The 21,889-nt window shown below is 56.6% G+C and overlaps 5 protein-coding genes across 5 annotated transcripts; 3 read left to right on the top strand and 2 right to left on the bottom strand.

The window, feature by feature from the left end:
• Positions 1–906: 906 nt before the first annotated feature.
• Positions 907–2,519, top strand: INS49_007011 (uncharacterized protein; the record flags this gene model as incomplete). The annotated part of the gene is made up of 3 exons (XM_043167776.1): positions 907–1,025; positions 1,096–1,642; positions 1,698–2,519. 3 exons carry the CDS (start codon positions 907–909, stop codon positions 2,517–2,519), a joined length of 1,488 nt encoding a protein of 495 aa, XP_043028920.1.
• Positions 2,520–3,523: 1,004 nt separating this feature from the next.
• On the top strand, positions 3,524–5,320 carry INS49_007010 (uncharacterized protein; the record flags this gene model as incomplete). The annotated part of the gene is made up of 1 exon (XM_043167775.1): positions 3,524–5,320. The coding sequence occupies one exon, from the start codon at positions 3,524–3,526 to the stop codon at positions 5,318–5,320; it is 1,797 nt and encodes a 598-aa protein (XP_043028919.1).
• Positions 5,321–6,176: 856 nt separating this feature from the next.
• On the bottom strand, positions 6,177–7,933 carry INS49_007009 (uncharacterized protein; the record flags this gene model as incomplete). Its single annotated transcript, XM_043167774.1, has 4 exons — positions 6,177–6,730; positions 6,796–7,166; positions 7,217–7,738; positions 7,848–7,933. 4 exons carry the CDS (start codon positions 7,931–7,933, stop codon positions 6,177–6,179), a joined length of 1,533 nt encoding a protein of 510 aa, XP_043028918.1.
• Positions 7,934–10,355: 2,422 nt separating this feature from the next.
• INS49_007008 (uncharacterized protein) lies at positions 10,356–11,689 on the top strand (the record flags this gene model as incomplete). The annotated part of the gene is made up of 2 exons (XM_043167773.1): positions 10,356–10,492; positions 10,579–11,689. The coding sequence occupies 2 exons, from the start codon at positions 10,356–10,358 to the stop codon at positions 11,687–11,689; spliced, it is 1,248 nt and encodes a 415-aa protein (XP_043028917.1).
• A 1,109-nt stretch (positions 11,690–12,798) lies between these two features.
• INS49_007007 (uncharacterized protein) lies at positions 12,799–14,846 on the bottom strand (the record flags this gene model as incomplete). The annotated part of the gene is made up of 4 exons (XM_043167772.1): positions 12,799–13,652; positions 13,908–13,915; positions 13,968–14,277; positions 14,702–14,846. 4 exons carry the CDS (start codon positions 14,844–14,846, stop codon positions 12,799–12,801), a joined length of 1,317 nt encoding a protein of 438 aa, XP_043028916.1.
• Between the last annotated feature and the right edge of the window lie 7,043 nt (positions 14,847–21,889).

Raw genomic sequence — 21,889 nt, 5'->3', positions numbered from 1 at the left:
CACAGCTGCAGAGGTGGGCGGCGGAAAGGTGTTTTGTGCTGAGTCCGGGGCCGACGGAGGGCGGATTAGTCAAGCATACCGTCCAAGGTGTTTCTTTCGCATCAAAGGAAAGCTGTCGCATGTCATAAGTCATTTACACGGTGGGACCCCTGCGGCCAACATGACCTGCATGGCCAAGTTTTTTGCCTGTCATGGACATTGCCCACACCTGCCGAAGCCGCCCAGCGCCTGCTTAGGTCCGCGGCGATAACGATAAAGCTGCCCAGCAAGCAGATGCTTGACAGGTTTTCTCTTGCGGCGCATTCCGGTCGACCGTGGACTGTGGATGATTTCGGGAAACATCCGGATAACTGTCGCAGCTCGGACACGATCATCGCTGCTGCACGACCCTGCACGAGTCTGGACGACACGATTTCAGAGTCACGCCGAGAATTCCCATTATGTACAGGCTGGCTGTCAGTGGTGAACGAGAACTAATGGGGAATACTCTGCAACCCACACAGCAGGGCTAGCAGCCGGTGCTAGGGCATCTTGTTCCCCACACCCGAGCTGGACAGGGCGCGCCGGGGATGCCGCCTCCCCCAGATAGTCTATCTTGCGTCGAGTGAGGGGTCATCGAGGGCTTGTCTCGACGAGGGGGATATCGGCCATTGGCTCCTACATAAGGCAGGCACATCAAGGGCGTACAAGATGCCCTCGAGATCCCTCTTCTCGACTGCATTCCTCGCATCCTCTTCCTCCTCAACTCACCTCAGGTCTGCTGCTCCCATATTCAACAGCTCAAGTGCTATCAGAGCCCGGACGCCACAGATCAAGTTACGTTCCTTATCTTATCCTTTCTCTTCACCCTTCTCTGCCTCGCCCAGGGCAGCACCCTCCTCTTGCAACACAAACCCAATTTCAACCATGGAGGTCGAGCTCACTGCCCCCAACGGGAAGAAGTGGTCCCAGCCATTGGGCCTCCTCATCAACGGGGAGTTCGTCAAGTCCAGCAATGAGCAGAAGATCACCTCTATAAACCCTTCGTAAGAAGCCCCCGGCCCCAAGACAGGGATAGAATCCAATATATGCAGCTCGGAACTGACGCCTCTGCAGTACTGAGGAGGAGATCTGCTCCGTCTTCGCCGCCACTGCAGACGATGTTGACCTCGCCGTGGAAGCGGCGCGCAAGGCCTTCAAGGCCCCCTCATGGAAGGGCCTCAGCGGCACGGAGCGCGGGGAGCTCATGATCAAGCTGGCCGAACTGGTCAGCAAGAACGCAGAGACCCTTGCTGCGGTCGAGGCTCTTGACAATGGCAAGCCCTATGTCACCGCGCTCAACGAGGATATACCAGAGGTCGTCGCCGTCCTCAAGTACTACGCTGGCTACGCGGACAAGAACTTTGGCCAGGTCATCGACGTCGGCCCCTCCAAGTTTGCATACACCCTCAAGCAGCCCCTCGGCGTCTGCGGTCAGATCATCCCATGGAACTTCCCTCTGGCGATGGCTGGCTGGAAGCTGGGCCCGGCGCTTTGCTGTGGTAACACCGTGGTGCTCAAGCTGGCTGAGCAGACACCACTGTCCATGTTGGTCATGGGTAAACTTATCAAGGAGGCTGGTTTCCCTCCAGGAGTTGTCAACGTCATCAATGGCTATGGCAGGGTAAGATAACCCAGACTAACCATTTGGCGCGGACCTGACGCTGACTTGTTTGCAGGAAGCTGGAGCGGCACTTGTCAAGCATTTGGGTGTTGACAAGATCGCATTCACCGGCAGCACGGCCACGGGCAAGGTCATCATGAAGATGGCGAGCGAGACGCTCAAGAACATCACACTTGAGACAGGCGGCAAGTCACCGCTTATCGTCTTCGACGACGCCGACCTGGACCTCGCCGCCACCTGGTCTCATATTGGAATCATGTCCAACCAAGGACAGATCTGCACCGCAACGTCCCGTGTTCTCGTCCATGAGAAGATCTACAACGAGTTCATCGCAAAGTTCAAGTCCACAGTGCAGAAGGTCTCCGTCGTCGGTGACCCCTTCGCGGAGACCACGTTCCAAGGCCCACAGGTGACCAAGGCCCAGTACGAACAGGTCCTGAGCTACATCCAGGCCGCAAAAGACGAGGGCGCAACCATTGCTCTGGGCGGTGACCCGGCGCCGCAGAAGGGCAAGGGCTTCTTTATCAACCCGACCATGTTCACGAATGTCAAGCGGGACATGAGGATCTTCAAGGAGGAGATCTTCGGGCCCTGCGTGTCGGTCATCACATTCAAGGACGAGGCGGAGGCCATCGAGCTGGCTAATGACACGACCTATGGCCTTGGCGCAGCGCTGTTCACTCGCAACCTGACCAAGGCCCACCGCGTCGCCGCCGAAATTGAGGCCGGCATGGTGTGGATCAACAGCAGCAACGACTCGGATGTGAGGGTTCCGTTTGGTGGTGTGAAGCAATCAGGAATCGGCCGGGAACTGGGCGAGGCGGGCTTGTCCAGCTACTACAACATCAAGAGTGTACATCTTAACATGGACTCATAGGAGTAGGCTGGGAAAGACTGTAGCGGGGAGGTGTTATGAACCAAGAAGTGTAGCACTTGGGTCATGACCTTATGAACTGGCTGGAAAATAATGAATTACTAGCTGATGGCGGGCTGAACTTGTACACAATATCACATCTATACGCCATTCTGATACCAATGGTATTTTCTCTTATAGCCCATATGAGTGCATTGTACAGAATGTTATCCCACAGATAGCCGTCCCACCGGACTGTTCTAGTAATAGGCTTCCTGGAGTGTGCGTGTGCGGCACTGGAAACAAACCGCCATCGACGAGTCGTCTTGGCCTTGCCACACAAAAGACTTGCAGACACCGGTTTTTTTTTTTTTAAAAAAAAAATCACTTTCGCCATGCGTGTCAATTTCTGAGTGGACACTGCAAGGCACCTATCCCAAAAGTTCGACGAGATGACACAGTGAACGAAGCAGCAGAGTGACTCCAAATTACACCAGCCTACCGCGGTATCTGGTAGTAGTATTTTAGAGCGAGGCCGTTTCCGGCAAACTGGTACCTGAACCCTGCCGATCCCTGGGCGACAGCGCAGGGGTTCAGAACCTTGAAGGGCCCAGAACAATACGGCTCATTCCGCTAGGCAAGGTAGCAAGCAGTAGCCTCGCCCGAGGTTCACATCGTCATCTGTCCTTTCCGCATCCTTGATATGAGCCGCAACATTTAATCTCTCCCAACCTGACCTCCCCTGACAGCCGTCCCGTCCCTCCCCTGCATACAAGGCCACTCACTTTTTTCGACCGCCTTCCATCCTACGTTTACCTCTTGTCACGACTGTCGTTTCCTATTGCGAAAGTATCCGTTCGCCTCCGACCTTGCGACAGACCACGTCCAACGCAGACGACAGCCTCAGGCCTTCTTGACCTCCGCCGATATTCTGCGAATACTTCGAGCATACAAACTCCCATAGACGCAAGATACAGGCGCATCGACCTCGAGGAAAGAGTGCCATCATTCGTGCAGTGGACGCCAGCATGGCCCCGTTTCCCGAGTCCATAATAGACGTCGGTTATCCCCTCTACGGATGCGACTTCGACCCTCAAGATCCTAATCGCCTGTTTGTTGGTGGTGGTGGAGGAGCGACGAAAAGTGGTGTCGGAAACAAGATCACCCTGCTGGATGCATCGTCTCTCGACAAGCTTGAGCCCGCCGGGGAGGTCGAGCTGAGTGGCAACGAGGACAATGTCGCCAACCTCGTCGCCGGCCAGCGCAAGGGTAAGGCCACACTGCTCTACGCCGGCATCAACTCGAGTCCGGATGACCTGAAGAAAGGGAAGAACGAGCACTTCCGAGTGTTCAGCGTGGAGCCGCCCAAGGCCAAGGCCGTGCTCGGGGCCAGGATCTCCGAGCTCTCGAGGACACAGCTCTTCACGACCGCCGACTCCGACACATACCAGCGGCTCTTGAGGCTGTCACAGCCCTTCGCCGGCCACCCGCAGCTCGGCGCTGTGGCCACGGGATTCGCGAATTCTTCTCACCAAATCGCCCTCTACGATGTCGCGGCTGGTAACAATGTTGCGCCCAAGCCGAGGGGCGTCCTGGAGATCTCGAAAGAAGCCATCGATTTGGACGTGATACAGACGGCTGAAGACCAATTTCAAGTGCTGTACTGTGACGACTACGACATATACTCGGTCAACGTGCCAAAGACGGGCAAAGTCACGGCCGAGCCAACACGTGTCTACTCCATCCCCAATGACGACAGCTCCGGCCTGCGGCCCGCCCTCCGCTGCCTCCGGTACTTGACGCCCCACTTCGCCGTCGGTGTCGCAAACCTGCCCAAGGCCGGTGGTGTGGTGCTCTACGGGTTCCGGCTGCCCAAGGCCGGCAAGGAGGACACGCGCGCCCGTATCTCGGTCAACGCCAAGCTGCCTAAGCGGCAAGGGCTCAAGGCGACAGGGCTGGCGGTCGCGAACCTCAGCCCCGTCTCTGCCCCCGAGGCGAAGCAAGGCGACGCGCAGTTCGTGCTCGCCGTGACGGGCACCGACCTCGGCATCCACCTGTACACCCTCGACCACCAGATCCTCGGCGACATCGACATGCTTGCGAACCTGCTCCCGCTGACGACCCTGCGCGCCGTACACTCCGCCATGGTTACCAGCATGGCCTTCAGCCGCTTCGCGCCACCCAAGTCCGGGACGGGCCGCATCCAGCACCTCAGGCTGGCCAGCACGTCCGTGGGCAACGCCGCCGCCGTGCAGAGCATCCCGCTGCGCAAATTCATCGACCCGTCGGCCCCCGTGCGCCGCGGCGGGCCCCCGCGCCAGCCGCGCTACGTCGTCGCCATGCGCAGCCGCCGTCCCACCGTCTGGGGCCTGGTGGCCGGCATCACGTGCTTCGTCGTCGTGCTGGCCGTGATACTACAGGGCATCCTGGAAGTCAAGGGCCTCGCGCCGCCGGCCGTCGGCGGCCACAGGTGGCTCCCGTCCGCCATCCACGCCGCCCCGCCCAGGCCCGTGCCACAACACAGCGGCTTCGTCGCCAAGCTGCTCGCCGAGAAGTCGGGCGATAACAACGGCGGACAGGTCGTCGTGCTGGACGTCGACGGGAAGGAGGTCGAGGTCCTCACCACCACTGCCACAGAAGCAGCAGCCGCCAGCGGCGAACCCGCGGCCACCAGCTGGGAGGACCTCCCGCATGAGCAGAAGGAGGCTTGGAAGGACCGACTCAGGCGGAGCGGGCACTGGGCCGAGGAGTACGGCGAGACAATCTTCAAGGGCATCCTGTTTGGCGAGCTGGCGGGCGTCGTGGGCGGGATCGTGGCCGGCTAGCTGCCTCCCGCCGCGTGAGCGGGTCGAGTGAGGTGATCATTGTCTAACGCTGCGTTGGACGTCACGTTGAGTTTTATTTGGGTATGGAAGCGTATACTTTATTGGGGCAAGGGGGCCGGTAACGCGATGGACACGCGAGAATTAGCATGATAAACCGCAGCAAAAACACGGGATTGGAAGACGACGTGGGCATTTTCATTCTAGGTCGCTGTATGCCTAAGCACCAAAAGGCCCTTGTACAAAAAAGCTTGTTATGTACGCTACGCATATCCTGCTCGCCCTCGCTGGGGACGAGCACTGTAGAAATATCAGAGCTCACATGCCCAGCTCGCTAGATCCATCGTATACTCTTTTCACAGTATACTGGTTTGAGATGGACATGTTTGTAGTCATGAGTAAACCCAGAGGTGTTGTGCAGATAATCGGTCACTGTTACGTGCATGCACCTTAGACTGGCCCGGAAGGCGACCGTAGGGCATGGGAATTATGCATTCCAAAATACCGCAAATGTGACGAACGATGTGATGAACGAGTTCTCCCCCGTTCCAGATCTGTGCACATGACCGTGAGTGCAGCCAACCATGTGAGGACAAGCCAGATATCTCGAAAGAAATGACCATCTTCGATCCCCCCCCCCCTTTCCCCCGCCTATCGCATAGTAATCCAAATCGTAGTAGTCTATCTTGCGTTCGCACCCAAAAACCCGTGAATGCTCCCGTTACAATCCTGTGGTATCATGAATACAATCCCCGTGCAAGAATCAACACCAACACCACCGCCATCTCTCCCCAGCCGAACCAGCACTTGGCATTATGCATTAAACTCAGTTGACTCAACTCAGTGGCTCCGGTGGCCCTTATCCCTCCGTCGGTGGGGACTCTTCACCGGGTACGGCGGGCTGGTCCGCTGCCGCGTCCGAGGGGACGTCGTGGGTGAGCCCTTTGCGGTCTGGCGCTGCTTCCTTCTCGGAAGGGGGCTGCTCTGGCTTTTCGGCGGCGGCGGGGACTTCTGGTTTAGGAGCTTCTGGCTTGGGGACCGGCGGTATGGCCGGCTCGTTGGGATTGTTTTGGCCCGGTTGGTTCGGTTGGTTCGGTTGCGAGGCTTCATTTGCGCCGGGTGGTGGGGCGGCCACCTTCTTTGCCGCTTCCTCCTCCTGGTTCTTCTTGGCCTCTTCCTCCGTCTTTTTTGCTGCCTCCTCTTCCTGTTTCTTCTTGGCTTCTTCCTCCTTTTTCTTATTGGCTTCCTCCTCTTCCTTCTTCTTCTTTGCGTCTTCCGCCTCTTGCGCCTCTTGCTTTTTGCGTTCTTCCTGCAATTTCTTCAGAGCTGCTTCCTGTGCTTTCCTCCTCGCCTCTTGTTCGGCTTGCTGCTTGAGCCTCTCCTGCTCCTTTTCTTCTGGCGTGGGATGTATGACTGTAAATGTGTCAGTGGCAACTCCCACAGGGATATGGCCGTGTAGCCTCCATTGTGGAACTCACCTCCGTCCTTGGAATCTCCAGCACACCTCTCACGATCCAGCTTTGCCTTCAAGACGGTGTGCAGCTCAGGGCAGTACTCCAGCATCTTCTTCCTCCTCTCGTGATCCTCCCATACGTCAGGGTGTAAGTTATCTCCCATCTCTCGAACATGGAAGCCCATGGGTCTCTCCATATACACGTCCTCGACAGCCAGAGCGCCTTCCAGGCCCGATGCGACCTTTAGGCCGGGCATGATGTACAGGCGACTGCCGAACCACTCATCCTCCGGCACGGTGTCGTTGTACCGCGCCTGAAAGCCGAGAACCTGTCGAATGGCGGTCACTCGGCGCAGGGATAGCCCCCCATTGCCAGCGAAACGATCAGTCTCGCCTCTGTGGAGGGTTAGCAAAGCGAAGTGCAGCGGGAGGCCTTGCTCTCTTACCTTGGAGCACCGGTCCAGTGCCAGTCGAGCCACTCGTTCAGGCCGACCTCGGAATTGGCACACAGGATGCTGTCGTACTCAAACTTTAATATCCACTCCACGCCGGGGAGAAACTCGTCATAAAATCGCATATCCGTCAAAGTGCGGTATACCATCTCCTTGGAAGAAACGTCCCAAGGCTCGGGCAAAACCATCAGGTCCAGTTTGCCTACGACCTGCTGGTGCTTTACCGATGCACTCCTGCCCAAGAGGGTGACACTCTTGTCGGAACCGATAAAGAGGAAGCGCCAGTCTGGGGGGACGACGGCGATCATGTGCAGCAGCTGGGGCACGAGGTGGGGCATGACCCGGGGCTCGATGATCATGGCGACCTTGGAGGCATTGTAGGCTGCCCTCGGGTCGTCGGTAGGTGTCCAGTCGACCTTTATGGATGGTATCCTCTGCCTTGCCTCCTCGAGACGAGAATTTAATTGGGCCTTGATTATGGGCTCGTAACGTGGTAAGAGCGAGGCTATCCACCATCTGGTAGGCGAAGTCAGTACACCGTTGCCCGGGATCGCTCAATGCCGACATGCTTGACCCGGGGGTCTCTGGACTGTGCGTGGATAGGGCTCGCATTAATTGAACTCACGTCAAGGCCAAGGACAGGACCAAGAGCAGGCGTGGTTTGGTGATGGCGAACACCCCAGGCGAATGGGTGGAAGGAGTGGCAGCCATGGCGGGTCGACAGGAAGCAAGTAATGGGAGAGAGAAGAGAAGACGGTGCAAGATGACAGTCTGATGGTATCTAGGCGTCGGGAAAGCGCGTCACCATCACCGGCACATGGGCATCATAGAGGGTCGGGCGTGGGGTGCCACGCAGGCCAGACTGTTCACTCGAGTCGTCACGGTGCGGTGAGATGCGACGCAGTGCGATGCGATGCGGTGCGCAGGGAGGACTTAGACGGGGCTGGTCGAGCGGTCCATGACAGCAGACAGCAGACAGCAGGACCTTTGCGCTAAGTCTGGGCTGGTAAGGACAGGAAAATTTGACAAAGAATCAAAAGATGGCGCGAGAACAATACATAGATAGAGGAGGGAAGGGAGGACTTGGTAGGCGATCGACGGCTTTGTGTCCCGATAACCTCGCACACATTGAGATCAAGGGGGAGGGAGCATTACGCAAGGTGTGCTGTGTAGATGACGAGGGTGGTACATCGGGGTACATGGCGGCACACCCCGGCCGTGACAGCCCATCTGCTGTGTGCCTGAGTGGACGACCCTGGGAAACGTGGGCGAGAGATCTCTTGGCCCGGGGTCGCGATCCCTTTGGCCCACGCGCACACACCTGCGGTCGACGGTAGGCTAGCCTACACACGGACACGCATTCCCCGTGAGATGGGTGCAAGGGTGGCTGGAGAGTCCCTTGCATTCATCATGCTTGAACTCGAGGGAGGGTGGCTGTCTGTTTACTATGTACCTGTCTACTTTTACCAGCGTGCCTTGGTCCCTGAATAGGTTTGTCTGATGTATTCCTATGCTTCAAGATCCATCAACACTGCCATCTCGGCCCCTTTTCTTCTTGAGAACCGTGGGCGCGACAAGCTTTCCGGTCTAGCCGGTGTGTTTCGAACTAAGCATGTAGGCCTATGTGTGCTATGAATACATCTGCACATCCGTAATCGACCCTGCTGTCATCATTTCCACCTAGCAGTAGCTTCTCTGCCAGCTGCTGGCTGAGTGGCTGGCTGGACGGTGCCGCACACGAATAGGGCTAGAGATGTGGGCAGCCCGGCGAGTGAGAGGATTGTGTGGCGCAAAGGGAGGGCATCTCACATGCCACGCTCTCTGCGTCTTTTTCTCTCTCTCTCTTCGCGCTCACGCCCACGCTCATGCAAGCCGATGCACGAGTGAGACCTGACGTGCCAAGACTAGAGCCGTATACTGAAAGGTACTAGATAGGTGGTAGAATAGTCTAGACAGACGGGCAAAAGCTGAGCTCAGCCGCCCTCAGCTGCTGTGTGCTGTGCAAGCCGCCTCCTTTGCGTTCGCGTCGTGCCTCTCTGGGAGAGCCCCCAATTATTGTCTCCATCTTCACATGGAAGGGATTCCCATTCCATGCCCCTCGAGGTCCCAACAGTAGACTAGTCGAATTGATTCCGCGATGCCAAGACGGTTCATAGCCCTCGAGTACCGAACCGTGGTATCGAGCTGCACATCACATCCCACGCCTGCGTTCCCTCGGGGCCGCCCAGCCCGGCTGTGAGTGGTCAATTGCTCTGCCCAAGTCACCCCCATGTACCTGACCCGGCTCCTCCTGCCCTTGTCTCCCTCCTTCTGTCGTTGCTGCAGCTCCATAACCATAACCTTGCAGGCTGCCCCAGCCCCAGAGACCTCCCTCCCTGCTGCCGCCGCAGTCACGGCCAAGAATCAGAACTCGTCTCCCTAAACCTGCCATCTGAAATGATTCCAAGTCAAATTTAGCAGCACCTCAAAGCCCGTTGAAACCCCTCGCTGGGCACACAGCATTCGACCTCGACATTGATTGCCCTCCCGTGCTCTCTCGCTACTGCCGTGCCACCACGACAAGCTCGGAACTGTTTCTTTCGCATGCTGTGCTCTCTCCTGTCAGTCCTTTGTGAACCCAAAAGCTGCCCCTTACACTCGCACCACAAACACACTGCAACACGCATACGCACGCATAATCTGAGTACAACATTTTGCCGGTGGCCGTCGTCCCATCCATCACGGAGGAATCTCTCTATTACGAGGCCTTGCGTGTCGAGTCTGCCCACCCATCCAGGCCGGGCCCGCACAACCACCCTTCCAGACTTAGACGGCCCGGGCAGGGGTGACGAGACGACACAGCATTGCTTGCGCGTCCCCCTAACCACGACTGCACTGGCCTTGAAACGTGCGCCTCTTCGGTGTGCCGATTGGAAATTGCTCCACTGGACATCTCAGATACGCTGTCGGGTTTAGAACTCGCCCAGCGCCTGTCGTGCCTACCAAAAGACCCCCCACCGCCCGGCCTGGCGAGTCGTGTATCCGACCCCATCTACCGCCGAATGCAACTGACTAGGGGTGGAAACTCGCTCGCTCGTCATTGCGCCAGCCATCTAAGAGGCCGATCTGGCCCCCGTCGCTTCTCTCCCACAACATGTCGCACAAGCAGACCTATGATGTGGACGATGTCGACTTCGGCGAGCTCTGGGACAAGATGAAGAGAGTGGCATTCAAGTTCTGGTCGAGGACTACGAGGCGCGTCCGCTTCGTATTTGCCCTCTTTTCCTTCCTGTAAGTCTTTCTCGTCACCCCACCAGCCTACAGGCCGCCGAAGCTTGCGCGCACGCCTCTGCTGCTCTCCTAACTCTGATGTGCAGTGTCATCACCATTATAATCTCGAGAGATTTCATGCGGAATGCCGCTCTCGACGACTACATCACGGTGCCAAAGGTCTCGCTCCAGTACGCCTCAGAGCAGCGGACACCCTTCAACGAGTCCAAAGTCGCCCTTCTCATCGAGAATCGCGCCAACCCCATCCTGGCACCCCTCATGCTGCACTTCATATCCGTCGTGCCCCCTGACTGGCGCTTCCGCTTCATGGGCTCTATTGAGTCCGTCGAGCACCTGAACAAGTCCATCGCCGTGCGCGAGCAGGTCAACCTGGGCAAGCTCGATCTGACCTACATCCCCTCCAACATGTCCGTGTCGTCCCAGGAGGAGATCTCCCGCTTCCTCACCACCGAGTGGCTGTACGAGACGGTACTGGCCCCGGCCGAGTGGTTGCTCATCTTCCAGACCGACTCCATCCTGTGCGCCAACTCCCAGCTCAACCTGAACGATTTCCTCGACTACGACTGGATCGGCGCACCCTGGAACCCGGGCTCCAGGTTCGGCGGCAACGGCGGCCTTTCTATCCGTCGCGTGAGCGCCATCCTCGACGTGCTGAGGTCCCAGGCCCGCGCCGACTTCTCCGAGGCCGAGGACGTCTGGCTGACGGAGCGCCTGGGCCACCGCCCCAACGCCCGCATGGCCAACTCGACCATCTCGCTCACCTTCAGCGGCGAGATGCACACCGGCAAGCCGACCCACCTGTCCTCCGACAAGGAGACAGCCCAATACAACTCGACCCTCGACGCCGCCGAGGCCGGCGAGCTGGTCAAGGGCATCGACGACTGGCGCGAGGGCTTCTACGAGCCCATGGGCTACCACACGGGCGGCGGCGGCTCATACCTGCACAGCCAGATCTGGGGCAGCCCGCGGCTCCGCAAGCACATATGGGACTACTGCCCCGAGGTCAAGATGACCATCGCCATGGACGCCGCCAAGTACGTCCCCGGCAACTGCGGCGCCTACTGGAAGAGGGACGTCCTGGGCGACGGCTACAGCATGGACCCCGCGGGCTCCCTCAGCGCAGACCTGGGCTACGGCACCGAGATCATCGACGGCGAGGAGTACCCGCTCCTACCGGATAGCCTGGCGCCTTTCTGAGCGTCTCTTTTTCTCAGATATATATTTTTACACAACTTCCTGACCATGTGTGTTGGATCAAATGTTTTCACCTATTCATGACGGAATTTTGGTGTTCATGGCGCTGGCAGGCGGGAATTTTTCAAAGGGTGAATTTTCAGGGCATACAGATGACGAAGCGATATAGAACAGGGTGCCTGGATAAATTGGTTGGTTGGCTTGATATCCCCTGGGAGAGCATACGGAATGTTATGGGCGTTGTGTTTCGGGACTTTGACGGCATGTGGAGATTGGTCGATACAGTCAAAGTCATTTACACAAATTCCAATGTGGAAATTACACTGCAGCCCTTGTCTATCTCCCTTGTCCACACAAATACTATGTCTCTCGATCTCTCTGACTTTAGTCAAGGGCCTGTGCAGTCAGTCCTTTGGGGGAAGAGAGCGCCCATGGCCGTGTGGTGTATATGCTCAACGCACCCCGAGTCACCCTCGCCGACGAGGCTGTGGGCACTCAAGGAGCGCTTGTTACTTACTCATAGCCTCGGCGAGCGCATCATGCGCCGTTGCATGAAGCAGCCGCCCTTCCTCTCCCGCCCCTTTTCCCGGCGTGGTGAGTCAACAAGCAGTGCGCTGCTCAATCGCTGCGCAAGTGTTGAATCCAGTAAGCCACTGTATGAAGCTCAAGCCACACTGCAGAGGTGTGTGTGCATCCATGTTTCCTCTGTGGTCCAACAGCGGGCTGAGTTCGATCGATGCAGTGAGCAACACCCCATTCCTTCTCTGCTATTCTCGAGCCGCCAGGACAATGGGGCTATCACGTCTTATCACATCGTGTCACATCACATTGGCCCCCGCGAGTCCATTGCTCACTTATGAGTGGGCATTGGCGGAGGGGGGAAATGACTGAGACTCAGAATTCTTCTTTTTAAGGGGCGGGTTGTATAGATGTATGTTTGTTTATATGTGAAATCGACAGCCAGAGCGTCCAGCGCCTGCCCGCCTGTCTTTATTTACCCAAGGTTCCTTCCCTTTCCCGTTCCCCCGGTTATGTACAAAGTGAGCGTGCTTATGTGGTCTGGTCTGGTGTGACCCGTCTGTCTGTGTGTCTATCTATGCGTCTAGCTAGTGTTACTGCGAGTCCATGTTGAGAAAGTTGGAAAGATCGTCCGTCTCAGGGTTGAAGAAGTTCGCCCGCCCCATGACTGCCTCACGTTGCTCTTCGGCCTGCATGAACTGGTTAATCAGCCGCGTGTTAGAGGACGCCTGGGAGATACCCTCCTGCCCGTAGTCATCCTCGCCGCCGCCGCCACCACCCATCTGGCCCCCTGGCTGGGTGGTCATGTTGGCCGCGCCGCCTGTCTGTGTTGGCCCAGCGTTGGACGCCGTCCCGTAGGCCGAGTCCGATGCCGCAGGTCTGGGTTGCCCGTCGAGTGACTCATAGTGCTGATGGGTGGTGGTGACGGGGCTAGTACGGTGGACGGTTGACATGCTGTCTGACCTCCTCGAAACAGAGGGATGGTAGTCGGCCATGACTCTGTCAGTGTCCATGTTGAAGCCCACCTGGTCCGTGTAGTCGACCGGCCGTCTATGCGTGCCCCCCATGAGGGCCCGCGGCTCTCCAGAGGCACCTCTTCCCTGCGCGGTGTACCGTTGTGGGCCACCATCAAACGTGTAGTGGCCCATGGCTTGGGCCTGCGGATGGCCAGTTGTAGCCGAAGACGACATCAATGCATGTGACATCGTCTCGTGCTGATTTGGCATAGTTCTGGGCGTAGCTTGTGGGATCGCTGGCTGGAACATCCTCTCGAGAGCTGAGACTCTCGCCATAAGAGCGTTGTGCTCGCTCCGGCTGACAACATCGTCCCCACGGAAGTATGACTGCGCTCTCGAGTTATTCCGAGGCATGTCTTCGTCAGATTCACCTTCTGCGTCGGACACCTGGTCAATGCCGCTGTCGTTTGAGCCAGCACCCTCCACGGGAACTGTCGCCAGACGTGGGTCAATCTGGCAAAATGTGCTCTGAAGAATACCATACTTCTCCCTTTTTGATCGTGAAGCGATTTCACAGTCAGCGTTGAAATGGTTTTCGAAGGCTTCGGGGTCCGAGAAAGTCCGCCAGCACCTCCTGCACAAGCCAGCAGCGGGGTGGCCATGCACGTTGTCCTGAAGGCCAAAAGACGAGACACTCTTTCGACCACTAACCACGTCTAGGCAGTGGGCAGGCCGGCTAAGGTGACGACTGTCTCTGGACATTAGCAGGGGAATCTCGCATGGCCTTGGAAGCACATTGTACTTACACTACTGTGGAGATATTTTCGTGTTCTGTGTGGCAACTGAGATACTTCTGATGACGGGCCAAATCATATATTTCCGGATGTTCAGCTCGGAACGGGCAGATCATCTTGGGGTCTCCTGCTTGATCTGTCTTCCCATCAGGAGCCTTGTTCCGCTTGTTTGGAGGTTCACCTTCCTCGTCGCTGCCATCAGATTCCCTGGAGAACCTGACCGACCGCTTTCCCGGCTGTTTGGACTGCCCGGGGTTGCCAGAGCGCAAACCTCGAGTGGTGGGGAACCCACTCCCCGGGTCTGATTCGACATCATGTGGTGCTATGCCCTCTCTTGTAGCCCACGGGCATTGGGTCAAAAACGGGCTCGGCTCTGAAAGAGGTGTTAAAACCTGGGTCTTGACGGTCGGGCTTGCTTGTGGCGTCAACACGGTAGGCAGGTGCTTCAATGAGTTTTCATGGCGAGACGCTGCTTCTGGTGTGAGCGCTTTGACTGCGGAATGTCCATCCCGAGGAGCGCTGGTGTACAGCTGTGGATCAACTGGAATCTTCAGCCACTCATTCGCCTTGAAGACCGGCAGCATATGTCTGGGAGAACTGCTCTAGGAAATTTTCGTTGTTCCTGAGCCTCGTCACTGGTGAGGTCCAAGGAATATAAACATCTGCTCCGTATGGGATGGGCCCGTCATACGGCGTTGACGCAGGAGAGTTGTGTGGTGCCAATGGGCTCGGTGAGACGGTCAAACCTGGAACAGTCCGGATTGTCAAGCTGCTACCCGGGTGGATGGCCTGCTTGCTGGCGTCGCTGGTCAGGACGGGGTATTGAGAAGTCGCCTCGTCTTTGTGACCAAGTCTGCTGCGGACATACTCCCAACCGTGTGTCTTCTCCATGTGCTGCTTGCAGTTTGATTCCCGCTTAGAAGTGTCTGTTCAGCGTTTGGGGGTTAGTGAGTTGTCTTGAAGGGTGCTCCCGGAATCTCCAGACGTGTCTGCCCAAAGAGCGACGGAATAGGGAATGGACTTACATGTGCAGGGCGGATACAAGCAGGAGTATGTTCTCGGTTCCATGGAATGTTTGTCATTGCGATGGCGGTCCAGCTCCTTCTCTGTTGGCCAACCAAGCAGGTGATACTTGCAAGCCTCGACCGGGCACTTGAACGGCCGGGTGTGTGCTTTGAGATGTTTGTTCAAGTCGCATAGTCGAGGATACTGTTTGCCACACTGCTGGCACACATGAGGCCCGTCAATTCCTTCCATGTCCCGCACGGGCGATGCTGTCAGACTGTGGGCCGAGATGTTTGCAGGGTCGTCGTGGTGGCCAACAAGTCCCCATTGAGGCTCTGATGTCGGAGCAAAGGAAGGATTCATGTCAGATGGGCTGACAAGGAAGGGGTGGAGCTGGACCTCGAGGCTAAAGGCGGGACAGGCAACGAAGATGTGTCTCTCGCCTCTAGTGACTGTATGTGTGGACTAGATGTACAAGTGCCAGGTATGGGATTGGATGACCTCTCTTACTAGGATCAGGACAGGCTTCGGTCCGTCCGAGTGAGAAGGAATTGAGCAATCAAAACAATGCTTATCCTCCCAAGTGCAGAAAACGGGACAGTTGCGGAGGAAGTGAAGGGGAACTTGTCGTTGATAAATTGGGCAAAATCGACGGCGGGTTCGTGGTGGCTTTGAGTAACGGGGGAAGACAAGGAGTAGACAGCCGAAGAGGTCGGGCAGCAGGCAGCAGAATTTCACAGCCTCGAGAGGTATTTAGCTTGTGATGGCGAGTTGCAGTCGACTACATGAGGTGAGGTGAGGTGAGGTCAGGTCAGATCCGGTGCGGTGCGGTGCGGTGCGGTCCAGGTGTGTGCCAATATGCCAATGTGGTAGCCTTGAACTGGCGGCATCGTCTATTATATGAACTGCTACCGTGGGATGTATCAGGCATGGTATGGGATGGGTTGGCCGGTATGGATTGCCAGTCATAGCCATTGCATAGCAGAATATCTGGATGGGTAGGCAGGCCCCAGGACGGGGCTGGAGGGGGCAGGCCATCTTTCGAGACCCGAGCATGCTTCGATGGCATTTCCAGTGAGCTGCGCAGTAGAGCTGGGTGCAGCCGCGTGGCTGAGCCTTCCCATCTGGGTTCTGGGTACGATGGTACGTCGGTACGTTGGTACTCAGGCATGCCGACCCATTGCCGCGCCGGCTGCAGTGAGGTCAACTGCTTGGAGGGGATGGGGGATTGGGGAAGGGCGTGTGGGAGGTGGGGGCGTGCGCATATGAGGTCGGTCAGTAAGCCAGTGATTGCCATTTCCAGTCTGTGCCGCAGAGAGAAGGATCGAGGGTGAGTGAGCACTGACCACCTTGCTTTGCTCTTTGGTGTGTTAGGTAAGCCAAAAGTGAGGTCTCCAATGCTCAGCAAGCGCAGGGATGCGGCGTCTACCCGGGCGTGGACGGTGAGGCTTTGCGCGTGTGGGATGCATGCGGTCTGCATTCTGCACCCTTTTCTTCTCTCACCTTGACGTGCCTGACCTCGACCACGGCCACAACTCGCGGCCAATTTTGGGGCCTAGGTGTGTTGGGAACCGTTCTGCCGGGCCCGGGCTCCCCACGCTGACCATTCACAAGCCTGTCTTTGTCGACTCAGCCAGCTTCGTGGCAGCCAACGTGCATATCCCATCAGGGAGGCTGCTTGTGTCGTACCAGAATCTTACTTTTCACATGGTCCGCTAAGCGCAGGCGCGGGACAACACTGCGACGCTTCTCCAGATCAGAGTGTGATCAGGTCGCGATGCCACTGCTGCAGGAGCAAGGGCCTGCCCTATGCGTATGCCTGGCCAGCACTATGCCTGGTACGTGCACCGCGATCGCGAGGCAGAATCAACGGCAGACTATCTGGGCTTCTACCTAGCTACGGGCTGCAGAATACGGAGAGAATGCATTAGCAGCATCACTCCTCCCCGTCAGCTATGACGTTCAGCTCGCAGGTTGTTGCATTTGCTCGACCACGGGAGCAATGCGGACGTACTCCAGTGCGATTTCTCTGCTGCTGCTGCTGCTGCTCTTGCATTGGATTTGGTTTCAATTGATCACGATGCCTACTCGCAGCGAGCAGAGCCGCCGAGCATTCATCTCGATTGCCATCTGGCCCCGGCTCGGTGTGCTGTAGATCCAACTGTCCTCAGAAGTCCATCACAGGGCTACACGTTGTTAGTCTACAGACAGTAGCAGCACATGTCGAAGCCAGCATCCCCGTCATCAGGCTCAATTAGGTTTGCGGAAACCGGCGCCAGGATGCGCCCACCGACAGGCATTGTGGGGTCTATCTCGAGATCGTCCTACCCTGGGCCGTCCCCGCTACCCTGGGGTGGTCCAGTACGAGAATACCTGGATGGCTTTCCCGTGATCCAACGTCGATGTGACATTGCCTGCTGATGCCTTACGGCCCCCGAGACGCCCACCAATGAGCGCAGGGAGGTTTTGATCCATACATAACATTATCATCGATGCCATCACCAACACTCGCTAGTGAGCCGCGTGCTATGCGGCCTCCGGCCGTTGGGCCCTGGGGTCCCGTCCGGACCAAAGCGGGCCCCTTGGGTCGCCTTGGCGGGCCGCCGAAACTGGCCTCCCGGCCCATAAAGGCGACCAAGTGCCGCAAAAGATTTTTCTAGGCTGTTACCAAGGCTCACGATGCACTCCCCGTACGGTCGCTGCAACCTGGCTGCTAAGGTTTCCGTCATTTCCGGGTCTCCTGAAACGGCACTTTTGGAGGACGATGCCTCATTGTTCGAGATGCGAGAGAGCACTTCGCGAAGCTCGCTTGCACCTGCGGACCCTGGCTACCGAGGTGCCAGGTAGCCCCGGCCACCCAGAAAGAGGTTGGAATCCTGGAGCACAGACCAAGACGTAGTGGGGCCCATGAAGCTCAGCACCCCTCTCCCACTATGATTCCACGCGTTTCCTGACCAAGTCCCAGACAGACACTCGGTTACGACGATTGACCAAGGCCGACTGCGTGGGTCCCCCAAGGAGCAGTCGTGAAGAGGCCTGGGATGCCTGATGCAACCGCACATCGCCCTCGTCCTCAGTCACCGGATTGCTCAACGGCGCTGCCGCGGTGGTGACAGGTGGTCACGACCAAAGATTCGTTGATATCGCTGGCCCCTGCCGCCCCTCTAGGCCCATTATTTGCCTTCGGGGGAGGTCCCTCAGCCGAGGCCGCGGGCCCGCTCCCATGGCCCGCGAGCGACCGTTTTTCTACTTTGTGCTTGAGCGAACGGTGACAAGACTTCGCCACTTCAACCGAGAGCCACACTCTTGCCTTGTGGCTGGAAGAGACCAGACGGTGCCGGCAAGTATCACCGATTCGAGTGGAGTCTTTAACATTGCGCATCCAGTGAATTTGGCGCTCCAACGTCTCGTCAAAACCATCTTATGCAAATTCATTGCACATTGAGATGATCCAGAAGCTTCGTCGTCATGGGGGCCAATTTTATGTGGACTCATCGTACCTGGACTGGGACTCGTCCAAGCTTGGATCACCCGTTCGTGTGGCTCATAGGGCTGACTGCAGCTTGCGACGTGTTGGCGCTCTAACTACCCGACAGGGTCTCGTGGGCCTGTGCCTCACCACATCTCACAGACGACAGTCAACAATACGACGGAGGCAATTGACCACGAGTGCCAGCGCATCGTTCCCCGGCTGTATGCCATGTTTTGTCTGGCTCAACAACTCAGCCTTGCATGTGCGGTGCCTTCCCTGAGCCCCAAAACTGTTACATCAGGCCTTCCATACGTTGCGTTGACTCACGCAAATTCCCGGTGACCGGTCGCTCAAAGTGCTCAACGGTGAGATGCCAGGCACCAGGTATGCTTTCTGGAAACCTCACCGGCACATCTCCGAATCTCGTTCTATGGGAATTTCGGGATCTGAATCCAATCCTTGTATTTCATCCTGTCAGTTCTCAGTTCGCGCTGAGAAGGCTGCCGCATGCTGTCAAAACCAACAACTTCCGCGCATCGGATATCCTAACTCATTAAGAGTAGATAGCAAAGTGTTCACATGACAGCGATAAGGTGACGTGCCCTAAGACCAACACCAGCCAGAGTCCCAACTTTCAGGTTGTGCGATTGTTTCGCCCAAGCCTCAAGAGGCAAATCTCGACATATAAAATACATGGAATATGCTGCGCGCTTTATGCTGTCACCTGTTCATTGAATAAGTGCACCAGCGCTTCATAAAATCATTCATGAAAGAGGATGTCAGCACATCTGGGCTAGTACGCCATGATGTCTCACAAGAGCATCAGCTAGAGGCTCTGATATTGGAACACTTGAGACCCGTGAGTATAAGTGGCAGTGGCGGTGAGATCAAATATACGAGTTTTGAGGCAGAGACTTATATTACTGTTCTTTGCCAGCTCTTCTAGATATGAATTATTTATATGTGTTCTCACCTGAATGTACCCCAAGCAGCGCACAATCTATGAGCAGGGCAAACAGAGCCGTTCATGCCGCCATATACGTAGCATGAAGACGAAATATGGTACTATCAAGCCCGTAACCGCAAACATCACTACCCTCCCCATCTATTTTGCGTCGATTAGTCGATTAGTCGATACAGTAGTCTGGCACACTCTAGCCTGAGCTCTCGTGAACCAGGTCCTTGATGCTACAGGTTAAACCCCACGATGCATGTCTTTCTCTGCCTAATATTACCCAATGCGAAGGACCTCCTGGCAACCGTCAAACGTGCCGGAAAGCCCCCCTTCGTCTCGATTGCTTTCCAGCCCTTCACCAGCCTCTGATATGCGATATTTCGAGGGTCAGGCCTGGGGACAACCCAACGGAGGTGATGTACCCAGCATGCGTGTCTGGGAAGGGTCTTGGAGCGACTGAGACTTTTCTCAGGTGCCCACAATGACACTCGGCCGACGCCCGGGTCCGGGGATATTGTTTTGCTTGATTCTGGGATGTCTTGAATCTCAGTAATACGAGCCCTGTAGATCGTTGTAGAAACCGGGTGTTACCACGAGGTCCTCCACGTCCTCGGCTTATTCAACAAACAAGTCGCGACTGTGCGCCATAAAGGAACTGCCCGCCCTCCAAAGGAGGAGCACGACTACCGCATGAGACATGCATACCGCTGGCTGTCCAGAGAACACGAATACATGCTCTGTCTTCCCTTTCCTTGCCGCTGTCGGGGCCATGGAAACCCTTGAGGCTGAAGCGGCCAAAAATGTGAACACGAAACTTCAGGCTTCTCCCACACGGCTGCGTGTCGTTCGGAGTACGCGAACCCCCTATGTTCTTCCCGCCTCAGTGGTGCTCCAGAAACTGCGGATATTAGTTTGGAAGTGAACGTGGTCCACCTCTTACAGTGCTTACCTGCGGCTGGTCCACGTGGCTGGGATGAAATAGAGGAAGCCTGCAGGAGTAAGCTGGTCTGCTGTCAATGGACGAGCAGCCTCACAACATTCACCCGGGGGCGGCTTTGACGAGAGGGAAGTAATCTTCCTGTCTCTTTCCTCTGTCGCTTGACAGGGAGCCCAGTACGAATGGCTACAATCCATGGGCAGCGGAAGTTGTGTTCAAGTCTTGGAACCTTCTTAAGAGCCCGAGATAGAGTCAAATGCCAACAAGAAAACAGCGCCAGCGCTGCACGTTTGTGGCCCATGCTCTTGGCAAAAAGAGCACCTCGCCGGAGTCGCAGTGTATGAGGTCATGCTCTTTAAAGCACTTGCGCATACCTAGGTAGATAGAAGCTTGCTCCATCATATCACAGCTCTTTATGGAGGTTTGAAGACTCGTGTTCCTCGCACAGTGTCGCTCGAGAAACAAATGTCTGCGTCGGTGTCACCGTTACAGAAACTACGGAGACTAGACCTTGTATCGCCATCGGAAACATCGTCGTACATAGCATTGTATCGCTTAGTGCTTGGACCGAAAGCAAAAGTCAATATCGGTGCCTGTCACATGCCGATCTAGTCGGCGTGTGAACCGTACAAGAAGCGCTCGGAGGGAAGGGCACGGGGTACTCTGCTCGCTCTGTCATGCTGGGGTGAGTGGTGAACAAATATGTCCCAAGAGCAGGAGCCGCTGCTCTCTTGTCACAGAGCATGCGAACAGGCTCGTGCTAAGGTACCTGTTCCCAATGTAAATCGATGTAATTTGGACTGGCAAGTCCTGTCCAGTATAGCCAAGACTCACGGGGCCACACTGAAGTCCTCTGGTCACCTATGGCACATGTAGAGGTTCGAGGACGGCGTTGAAAGCAAAAGCAGGCTGCTGTACCAAAAACAGCACATATTTTGCCTCAGCTCTTCTGAGCGTTGCCTTCCTCGATATAAGGCTGGGTTAGATAATCAAAACCCAAAACGCCCGAACTGGCTGCGCTGGCCGAGCTACAACTCTCGGGAAAATCACGGAATACGACAGACAGGGGATTGGGTTGAAAATTCCCGAAGAGCTTGTCTCTTCTCCAGTTGCACGCCCCGTGCTCTTGGTGAGAAGATAGGGTCATCTCTTCACGTGCCATAGTTGCTGTTGTACTCCAGTCTTGAGGGTAAGTCGGCTGCAAGATCTCCCTCGCTTGAGGAAAGGGGGCGGCACTAGACGTGGAGGCTCTTTCGACGGTGATGATGCCAAGCCATTGTCAATAAGAACAGGCCCACCGCACTCTGATCGGTGGGAGCGAAGACCGCCGTAAGAGCCTGGCAGGCTGATAGGACTCGCCGCGATCTGCAGAATAGGGGAGTGATCGGATCGTCGGCTGCCCGAGGGTGCGAACTGTAGAGTGTTGACAGAGATGCATCCCAGAAGCAGCAGGCTGGGCCGAGCCGCAGTACACAGGATGCAGTAGGTAGTCTAGCTCGCAGACGGCACAACATGAGATGCCCGAGAATGGCTTCCTCCCGACTTCCCTCCACCTATTTCTGGAG

Source organism: Diaporthe citri (assembly GCF_014595645.1).
Source record: "Diaporthe citri strain NFHF-8-4 chromosome Unknown scaffold_2, whole genome shotgun sequence".
Classification (NCBI taxonomy): Eukaryota; Fungi; Ascomycota; class Sordariomycetes; order Diaporthales; family Diaporthaceae; genus Diaporthe; species Diaporthe citri.
This window is presented reverse-complemented; position numbering and strand designations above follow the sequence as displayed.